The following is an 11308-nucleotide window of genomic DNA, read 5'->3' on the forward strand; positions in this document are numbered from 1 at the left end:
GTTATGCTGGTGTCCATCTTAGCTTAGATCATACTCAACCTAACATACATGTTTTTGGACTGTCAAACTAAGAAAGAACCAAAGTAGCCAGAGAAAGTTTAAAATTCAAGCAGAGAGAACATGCAAGCCTCACTCAGAAAGGTTATTGATTTCCTGGACAGGAGCCAAAATCTTCTTGCTGTGAGGCATACGTATTAAGCACTACAGCACTGTTCTGTCTCAGCCCAATAAATACAGCATTTATGAATGCTTACATGAATAAATGCACCATTGAGTATACAAATACACTATTCATATACATGTTAGATGTTCACACAAATATACTGTATGCAACACGTGACAGTATAAACAGTGTGGAAGTAGAACCCACAGTTTTTCTAAACATCTGAGTGCCAATTTGACCAACATCACTCAGATGTTCACATTTTCTAAATTGATGTGTGTTACAGCTGTGTGAAGATTAATATCTGTCTCATGATCTAATCTCCTGCAGATATAACCCTCTTGTGGGCGAGCTCTACTTTGAAGGGACTGGCTTTGCCAAAGTGTTGATTGGGAAGGCAGTACCTGCCCTCCGTATTAGTATGTCCATATTATCTAGGTCAGAAAATGGACTGCTCGTGTATATCGGAAGTGAGGTAAAGTTACAACTCCATGTGTTTAGTTTTGGTTGAGTTCTCTTCCTAAAAAATGTTTTATTTTCTTTTTGTCACAGGACAAGTACTTCACAGTGTCAGTGGAGAAGGGAGTAATTTTCATCCGCAGTAATGTGCTTGATTCACCTGCCACCAAAAACATCAAATTTTTCCCGGTATGAGCATTTCACTACAGAAGTTTCTCCCCAGTTTAAGGTTTTTGTTCAACAAAGCCACATGAATTTTTCCACAACATTTGTCTCTTCAGAAGGAAGACAGGACAGACTTTGAATTCATCATCATAAGCAATGGCCGGCTCTTTGTCCGAGTGGCCTCTCAGGAAGCTGCCTCAACCCAGGCTGAATACAACATCAATGATTTTAAAGAGTTTTACATTGGCGGTGCCCCACAAGACCTGAGGGAAAGGTGGTTAGCTTTCCATCAGTGTTCATGTATGTTGTATAATTCACGGGCAATTTATTCATGGTTGTGCTCCATACAGAAATAATATCACCATACAGCCTTTCAAAGGGTGCCTGACAAATCTGCAGCTCAATAAAGACTCTAAACCCATTGATGAACAAGTGGGCGTCAGTAAAGGCTGTCTAAAAGAGTCCCTGGTAAGAAAACAAGCCATTGTTCATCCACCTGACAATCAGGTGGATGTGTCAGCTTATGTGCAACGTTTGTGTCTTTACAGTCTTCCCGTAATGCAGAGTTCAGCCTTCTCAGTTCCCTCTCAGCCGACCTGCCAGACTTTAGCCTCGATAGTGATGCCACAGTATCCATTGGGTTCAAGAGCACAGAGAATCAGGGGCTCATTTTGCATGGCACGAAGTTGGTCAGTGTATTTCCAGCTTATGGTCTGACATTGTTATTATTGTTACATTTAAGCACATGTTTTTATCTACTTGGTCTGTTTTAAACCTCCTCTTCATTCTGTTTCCCAGGCTAGTTCGATAAATATTGCATTAGAAAATGGCCATGTTGTACTCAGCTTCAACAGCAAGAAGTTCAAATCCAACAAGCAGTACAATGATGGAAAATGGCATTTCTTAACTGCGACCAAAAGAGCTGAAAGGTAAGTAAAAGGCAGCTGATGAGTATTAAACTAATTTTAATGTCATTATTTGAAAACAGCATGAAGTGAGCTCCACAATTGCATTACAAGAAGGGCATTAGATTTACTGAGGCCGTTTAGCAATGTTGCTCCCAGTTTTTAAAAAAAATGTACTTTACAAACTGGGAAAAGGCTTTTATCTATTGACAATGTAGTCAGTTACCTCTAACATATGGTGATGATGATATGACAAACACAGTAAAGAATTTAATATAAAAAACTGAAACTAATTTTATTTCCACTAAAAAGTGTTTTTTAAACTGTGGCTTTGGGACCACCAGCAGTCCATAAGCCATGAATTAGTCTTAGAGGTTACGTGGAGAACTTTAGCTGTGAGTTGTCAATAACATTGCACAAGATGTAAGCGACCACATTGCTAATAAAACAAGCCTTTTCTCCCAAATCTTGCACATAAATAAAGATACATAAAATGCTGACATGGTTAGGTCTTTCACAGTATTAATCTGTCACTTATCGCTTACATTGTTTTGGCACTTTCCTCCAAATATTCAGTGGCGATAATGAATGATTCAACCTAATACTTTTATGAAGTTATAGAAAGCTCAAATTGTGTTTTAGGAACTCAGTTTTTTTGGAATTTTATAGATGTGTATTTTTCACGTCAATTTTCCAAAAACACTGACTTTTTTTTTTTCACATAAGTTTGCACAAAACCTAATTTTTAAAGACAATCACACTTGTCTTAAAGCTGCTGAACTGAAAAATGTTTCATCAGATGAATCTATAGTATATGCCTCCTTGATCAATAAAACGAAAATCATTTGGTTGAAAAGAAGAAGAGGTTGAAATTGAGAGTCAAAAACAAACTTTTGAGCAGCAATTTTCGAGTAAATGATGTTTGATTAATTGATCTATGATTTTATCTAAAAAATCCAATTATCATGGGTAGCAGCTTTAACTCAAATTTTGAAATAATTTGGTGCAATTCATAGCAAAATGTAGATCAAGGAAGACAAAGGAGAGACCTGTTTTCTGGGCGACCGGGTTCGACCCCAGTCTATACCTGTCTGTGTCAAAGTGTCCTTGGGCAAGACACTGAACCCTAAGTTGCTCCCAGTGGTCAACTAGCGCCTTGCATGGCAGCTCAGTCCCATTAGTGTGTGATTGGGTGAATGAGCTGATATTGTAAAGTGCTTTGAGACTACTTCAGTGTAGGGATAAAGTGCTATGTAAATCAAGTCCATTTAGCATTCTGTTCACTTTTTCCAAAGGTAATTTGGATTGCCTTTTCCTAATCTGGTGCATTGGTCTATAGAAATGTGAGTGCTGATGTTTTGACTGTGTTCTCAGGATTGAGATGCTGATTGATGATGAAGATAAAGGTGTGGAACAGAACCACAATTTCATACCTGAAACTGGAAGCTCCATCATCCTGGGAAAAGACAAGTTTATCGGCTGTGTGTCCAACCTCTACACCAGACGGTAATCTCAGCAGATAGTTCTTTAAACAATCTTTATGTTTGGCCTTAAGTTCAGAAGATGTGTGTGTGATTTGTGTGTTGAAATACAAGCTCATGTTATTTTATTTGCAGCCTAGAGAATCTGTACAGAGCTGAGGACCTGAGCCACTTCAAGGCTTCCGGTGACATCTTGCTGGATGTCTGCAGAGCAAACAGTCTCGTTCAACCCATGTCAGACCAGAGTGCTAAAAAGGTGAGCGCACACTTGGTAAAGCATACTTGCATTGCCTTCTGTTTCTCTACAGGGACTCTAAGTTACCTTAACATTTATAATATTGACTTATGACTGGACAAATCTCTCTCTTTCTCTCTCTCTATGTCCCTCTGCCATACTTTCTGTTGACATAATGTCTTGCTGCCTCATTTCCAGAGATGAAGAAGGAGTCCAAAGATGTGCCGATGGCCACGAGAGATCAATAATGTTTCTAAAATGCAGCTCTGAGCATCACAATGTCACTTCAGCACAAATTAATTCATCTGACATGTAACTAAATAAACTTGAGAAAATATTGCATGAATGCTTGAGTAAAAACTCTTGATTGAATGACAAATGTGTCGAATGTTTCCATCTAACATATTACATCTTCATTTAACTCATTGGTCACAATATATTTGTCACATACTCACCAAAAAATAATTGTACTGCGCTGTCCTGTAATATTAAGGGAAGTATACAGCTACTGTATATGCCATGCCATTATGAACACCCTCTGGTGTGCAGTACTCAGTATGTTTTAAAAAGTAACTCAACTCCAGGTTTTGGCTGATGTGCCACTAGGGGGCAATTTCAAGAAATGCCTTGATTATGGGTGGGACTCCTGGGGCAGTTAAGACAAATGCCCAGTCTATACTATAAAATCTCAAAAGAACCATATATGTAAACTTCCTATGCAATACTCATATCTCTCGCTCCGCAAATCTTTCAATGCAATCTACTTGCTAAAGATTGCAGCGTCGACAGGTGCTACCACAAACCAACATTCTCACTGAATAACAACATTTTATTGTATTAGCCCATTTCAACTCATATAGGGCAGTCACTATTACATTTTGACAATAAAATACGCCAAATTGGAATACATTGACTAAAATTTCAAGAGTTGGACCATAGGATCAATCAACAACACTACATCATAGCCAAATACAAGCAGTTTGGGGTTTTAGTTACTCTTTAAGTGTTTCAAGTAAGTAAAGGAGTAGGAGAGTAAAAGTGGGACCAATAGTATTTGGTCATAACATGGCTCAGTTTAGTATATTTATTAAAATTAGTATCTGTAATAAGCCCTGAAATCCAAATCCATTTATATTTATTTTTAGATATTATACACCTTTAATTATAATATTGTGATAAATAAAGAGTAGATTTGTATTTTTATTTGCATACATTTGGTCTAGAAAATAAGATGCTTGAATCAAAAATTGACTGTATTTGACTGATAAAACCAATTTTATTATGTCCACTAAAATAAAAAAATAAAGCCTAAGGTATAATGATATTCATTGTAAAACAGGGCTGTTCATCTATTTTTGAAGGAAACTTATATGGTAAATGGTCTTAATATATATAGCATGTATTATACCACGAAATTTGTTCCAAGTGCTTTACCTCTAGTTCAGTGTCTTGCCTAAGAACACCTCAATACACAGGCATGGCTTAGGATTGAACCGCCAGTAAGCACTACGGTCATCCCGTGGCATAGATGGTAGAATACTCTTGCAGAGCCATAGTCCTTCCATGGCTAATGCTCCAAACATAAATCAAAGAATCATGGTACTGAAGACCACAGGGATGCTGAGTCTCAACTTTTGGTGTCAAACAATTGACTTGTGGACCAACACTTGCTTGATAAATATCCCATATGGCCCATGAGTACAAGGAAGTTCATAACTTTGGTCATGAATTCTTCATAAAAAATAATGAGAAGTTAAATCTGCTCGAGTAACATTAAAAACCAGTATAGGCTGTTTTCTTTTTGCATAGGAATTCATTGGTCACTGTACTCATTTGTTATAATATATATATATATATATATATATATTCAATTTCACTGGTAAAACTGAGTGTTCTGATGTCTGTATTATTAACCCTTTTATCGGTTTCCCTGTAATGTGCTGACTCACCAAAAAAGAGGAAGAGAGGCAGGCTGAGGTGCTGTCCTGACACATCACACTTATGGCAATATAAATCAAAAATCCTATTGCAGTATTTTTTTAATGAAGTTTTACCAGAAAGATGATCTTGGTTCAAAGTCACAAATGTACTCCTTTAGAAAGTTTAAACAGACTTTTCCAAGTGGATTTTTGACTCGACCAAAACCATAAATTAACTATCAAACATCCTAAAACACTACATCAATGAGTCACTGGCACATATTGATACATGCCTAAAAATAATCTTAAACATGTGAAACCTGAAATGGGTCAGTTTTTAAAGACAACTGACATGCAGATTTCCTTAAAATCAATATGACTCTCTTTTTTGTTTGAATGGCAGCTGCATTACGGGGTGGGACAGACTCTGTGTCGTCATTGGCTCGTCTGCTCTGAGGGATTCCACACAGCAAGCCAGGATGATATGCAGATTTTTTGGTTATGGGGGTCAGACTCAGAAGCCCTAACTTCAGTGCAAAACTGTATCTCAGATTACACGTAAAAATGTTATCATAAACCATACAAGGCCCAGAAAATAACTGTTAAGCATTCCAACACTCAGCAATCAACCAGCCATCCTCAGCAACTCCTGCTTGGAGGCGTAGACAGCAGCTGGATGTGCGCTGGGATGGCGTTTAAGTAAGTTGTCTGTCGCACAAACATTTGCAAATTACAACATAAATCTATCAGTATATTTTTGGGGAGGTGGCAGCTGCTGAGAAGCCACTCTCTGCTCTCACTGAACAGATCAGCATGATATAAGGCTTTCCAAATCCTGCAATAATACAAGATAAGCCATATGGCACACTCATTCCAAGTTTTCATTTCAACGCTGTATTTTGTAACTCGTTACATTAATTACTCAAATTTTGTACTAAATCATTAATTGATAACTTTTCATAATCAGAAGAAACAGAGAACATGTGAGGTTTGTGATTGCTGATCACTGTGTTCCACTGTTATACCACAAAGTTTGAGTGTACGCATGGTCATTGGTGTGTGTATATTTGTACTAGGGCTGTGACTTTAATGCGTGCATTAATCAGAAAAAATAACACTAAAAAAGAATAACTGCAAATAACGCAGATAAACGCACTCCAAACAGCTTTCGCCAAGTTTTGTGAGCTTTATTTTATAACAACCAGATGGTGTTATTACCAGATTTGGGAGCGTTACTTTAAAAAAGTAATCCGGTACAATTACAAGTTATCTGTTAAAAAATGGAATCAGTAACTTACTCAGTGACGTGCCGTGAGCACTAGGGTAGGGTAGGCAGGGCGTTGCAAATCGAGACCAGCAATGTCAACACCAATGACAATTTCATGTTTCGGCTGGCAAGTGTTAATCCAACAAAATCAACATTGTAAAACACCATTAAAGAAACATAAACAATTATTCAATATCGCCTTCGTACTTAACAAGATATATCTCATGACATGGCAGCACATCTGTTGTTTGTGTTGGAAACACAGGAACACAGAGAAAATGACAACAACAACAACAACTCAGAACAGCCTCAGTGAGGAGCATCCACAAAGCCAATCCTTCCTTTTGTACCATTTACTGTGGAAAGTATGGACAATTTTCTAACCTTACCTTTGCTGAAGCTCTGGTAACTCAGGTGTTGGTCTCATGGTCATTTTTTCTCAAAAGAAAGTTTCTCTATCTGTCATCCTGCCTGTAATGTTATCCCACTTCTAGCTAAAGAACGTAGCAGTGACCATGCTGTATCAATTCACTAATGCGCTGTGAACGTACGTATAGGATTTAGCATAGCACTGTTATGGCCAAAGGCAGCATAGCAATCTTCCTTTCTGCGTAAATTCTACGCTGCCTTTGGATGTAACCATGCTATGCTAAATGCTATACGTACGTTCAGAGTGCATTAGTGAATTGATACAGCCTGGTCACTGTTACGTTCTCTAGCTAGTGGGCAGCCATTATAACTCTACAGGAAGGATGACAGCGCTAGAGACGATGAAGAAACTTTCTTTTTAGGAAAAACAACAGCTTTTAAAAGATGGGAGTCCAACACCTGAGCTACCAGACCTTCAGCAAAAAAAAGGTTAGAAAATTATTCGTACTTTCCACAGTGAATGGTCGGATTAGCTTTGTGGATGCGCATCACTGAGGCTGTTCCGAGTTGTTGTCATTTTCTCTGTGTTTCTGTTTCCAACACAAACAACGGATGTGCTGCCATGTCATGAGATATATCTTGTTGGGAGAATATGGAGGTTATATTAAATCATTGTTTATGTTTCTTTAATGGTGTTTTACGATGTTATTTTGTTAGATTAACACTTGTCAGCCGAAACATATGAAATTGTCATTGGTGTCGACATTGGTGGTCTCGATTTGCAACGCGCTGCCTACCCAACCCTCGTGCTCATGGCAAGTCACTGAGTACAAGTTGATAAAGATGCACAAAATGATTGATAAATGAAGCTTCTGGAGAATAGGTGCTCAGCAGGGGACAGAAACAGACACATACATGTCCACGTGAAAGAGCTTCAGTAATAATGAGTTATTTGTCTTGTTTGTATATAACATTAAACAATGCAGTTTTGACATCATGCCCTGCAGGCACAGAGATGCTGTGTGGAGTGGTTTAGCCAGTAAGGTAATTTGTGGATGATGGTGAGTCTCTGCTGTGAATGGATGCCTAGAGATGAAATACTCTACTAAATACAAAAACCAGCATATCTTTCTGGATCTACGCATACCTTGATTCCGCAGGTGTGAGTGCATGCCATGCAAACACCACAGGCTGCACTTTGTGATGAGAGAAGTGTGCAGAGATGAACACTGACTGTGAGCTCGCTGTACCGCAGGATGAATTTGGACAAGTACATTGTCATACCATACATGTCCAATATCTTAGATTTGTGTCATTATCTTCTCTATGCATCCCCGACTTAAAATATTATCCACCATGATTTCACGGGGCTGTCTGTAAAAAGCAGCTCCATCACATACCTCGCTGCCCGTGCAGGTGCCCTATGGCAGTCTAAGGAACCTGAAGCGGCCGTGCAGAGACATTCAGGTTGTTAGCTTGGATGATGCTTCATCAAGGGGGACCTGCAAGAACATGCATTTGGCATCCCAAACGCTGAATACTTTAATACCAGGCATGTCTGCTATGATTTGTTAAATGGATTTCAGTGGGTGATGCAGCCTGAGAAAGGCCTTGTTGAAGTTCACTTGGTCTAAACACTACAATACTGTTCTTTTTTGACACTACCATGTTAGACACTCATTAACTGGTGTTATGCCTGTAATGCTGTCTAACTTTGTTTTAACCCTTTGTTTTAACCCCTTTGGGACACTGCACATACACTGGGTGCAACAGTGCAATCCAACCTCGTGATAGGTAGGCAGTTTGTCAAGAGTACTAGAGGTCTGCATATTTATGTCAATGTTACTGTCGAAAAATAATTAATCAAAACGTTGTGATACTTCAGCCATAGTGCACTTGTGATACCATGTAGATGTGTAACATCTATCTGTAAAAGATCTGTAACAGTTATCAGCTATCAAATGCTTGTTTATTTTTAAACTTTGATCCACGTCTGTCGTGAGTCACAGCTCACTTATGTTGTATTGTATTTTTCGGGGTAGAGAGGCACTTTCCAACAATTTTAAAGGTATTCTGTAAAAAACAATGTAATTGCCACACCACAACTCACGTAAGGAAAACTGACTCACCCTCTGTGGGAGTTTCACCATCAGCCTCACAGTTTGGAGCTGCAATCGCTCCTGAACAAACCTAATGTGGTGATTTGTACACTTTATGCCGTTTATTATTTCCTACTATTACAAACTGGCTTACATTTTATAGCTTATTGTGTTTTTATTTACAATTTTCTTCCTGCTGTAACTTAAATATTACCGGTATTTGCTTTTAAGGAAAAACCTTATTTAAGGCATAGAAAATCAAAACAAACATTAAACATTCAACTGACTTCTGCAGTCACTCGCACCCACGTAATTTTCTTCCACTCGGACACAGTCCTGCATATGAGGTACCTGGTTGAGACCACCCTTTTTCTAGTTCAACGTGGAGAAGAGAGTGAACAGAGGCACAAAATGACATTTGAAGAAGTGAAATTGGAGGCGGCTGGACTTCTCTGTCTGCTGCACAAACATTTAATAATGTAGAAAACTAAATAAACAAATAAAAGTGCTGTTTAATAAACTTTAAAACCTAATGTTATTTGCATTTCCCCCTCCCCTTTTTTGCTGCCCTTATAAGATCCACCTACTTTACATATTAATCAGAGGGAAACATGCTAAATGGATTGTTGACGCATTGTGACACGCTGAACATGCGCAGTCCTGATTCCCTGGGGTTTGTACCCCTTCTTAGTGCGTGGAGTGACGTTCGCACACGTTTTAATATCCCTAAACCTTTAGGTTTGGCAACTACTTCAGGGCGTGACGATCCTGCCTGACACAAGTCCCAGGACACAAAACCCGCGTTGTGCCCAGCGATAAGTGGCCCTCAGCAAACCGAGCTGCCGGCAAGACGCTGCAGTCACTCTTGAAGCTGGTTGTCATGGACCTCCCCATACCACTGGATCACTTCGTGGGTGACCAAGTTAGTGGATCAAAGCCAGCACACCCTCCCTCCACTTAAATCTTCTGCTTTTTATGTTATATTGTAAATATTTGTAATGAAAATGAAGGAGACTCCAGGCAGAATGGCTCCTGCAATAAGTCAGGAGCTAATGGGGCTCTCAATGAAACGAAATGAAACTCAGTCCAATTAGCTTTGCGTAGCTCACTTGCTCCTCTGCATGAGTTGTAAAATTCAAATTCTGATTTAACTGGTTACGATTTACAGCATAAACAGGACTGAATCATAACATAACCTAACTGCTAAAGCGGACATGGGCTCGTCTGTAAATGGTAGCATTTACTGGTTCAATAAAAGGGATGAGATTCAAATTCTGATGTAGCTGGTTATGATTTACATTCCGCATAAACAGGACTGAATCATAACATAATCTAACCGCTAGAGCAGACATGGGCTGGTTTGTAAACGGTCGCATTTACAGATCTTGGAGTCGCTGTTAGCTTACCAATAAACGGGAAGAGTTTTGTCACGTTTACAATAAGTATTGACTAGGCCACTGGGAGTGAGGACCAAGGCCAAGACAGGCTGACATGATAATACTGTATCATGTTTTTCTGCAGTCAGTGCCTTCTCCTCGCTCTTCTCTGTCTTCTCTGTTTCAGGTGTCGTGAAGCTGATGATGGAAGTTCCTGATCTGTGGTTCACAGCTCAACTAGTCTGGAACACTCTGATGTTCTATCTCTCTATCCTGTTCTGTTGATCTTTCTGTCCACTAACCACAACCAGTTGACACAGATGGCTGCCGCCTCTGAACTTGGTTCGGCTGGAGATTTCTTCCTGTTAAAAGGGAGTTGTTTCTTCCCACTGTCGCTAAATGCTTGTTCATGTGGATCTTGTTAGGTTTTTTTTTCTTATTATGAATTTTATATTTTGATAAGCGTATTGAGATGACTTTATTGTAAATTGCGCTATACAAATAAAGTTGAATTGAATTGAATGAAGTTGTTACCCAGTCTGCATGCTGAAGACTTCTGGTAGCTCACCCCTTCGAGCAGCTTAAAGGCCTGAGGGATTTATTGGGCCTTGCAACGCATGATGTTCTGAAATATGATTGGATAAAAGTTTGAACAGAAAGGACAGCCCCAGTAACCCAACGTGAGGCTGGAGCAGTGCGTAACGTTCAGGCCAGCAGAGAAGGCCTTTTTTTCTTTGTCTTAATCTAAACATCTAAACTTTTGACTTAAAAATAAATCCACTCGTGGTTGGAGAATATACAAATTCCACATCGATATGCCACTGTGTGAACACCCAGCATTCCAGATTTCAGTTCAACTTAATTGTGTAT

At 39.0% G+C, this 11308-nt stretch overlaps 1 protein-coding gene across 2 annotated transcripts in view; it reads left to right on the forward strand.

The window, feature by feature from the left end:
• Nucleotides 1–3754, forward strand: part of LOC114479849 (laminin subunit alpha-3) — a 68681-nt gene extending 64927 nt beyond the window's left edge. For both annotated transcript variants that reach the window (XM_028473755.1, XM_028473756.1), the window contains 9 exons: nt 494–638; nt 716–811; nt 904–1061; nt 1138–1255; nt 1336–1476; nt 1586–1716; nt 3067–3198; nt 3309–3429; nt 3607–3754. In XM_028473755.1, the coding sequence (XP_028329556.1) occupies nt 494–638; nt 716–811; nt 904–1061; nt 1138–1255; nt 1336–1476; nt 1586–1716; nt 3067–3198; nt 3309–3429; nt 3607–3612 (1048 nt within the window). In that variant the 3' untranslated portion in view covers nt 3613–3754. The remainder of the gene's footprint in view (nt 1–493; nt 639–715; nt 812–903; nt 1062–1137; nt 1256–1335; nt 1477–1585; nt 1717–3066; nt 3199–3308; nt 3430–3606) is intronic.
• Nucleotides 3755–11308: the final 7554 nt, after the last annotated feature.

This window comes from Gouania willdenowi, chromosome 17 (assembly GCF_900634775.1).
Source record: "Gouania willdenowi chromosome 17, fGouWil2.1, whole genome shotgun sequence".
Lineage (NCBI taxonomy): Eukaryota > Metazoa > Chordata > Actinopteri > Blenniiformes > Gobiesocidae > Gouania > Gouania willdenowi.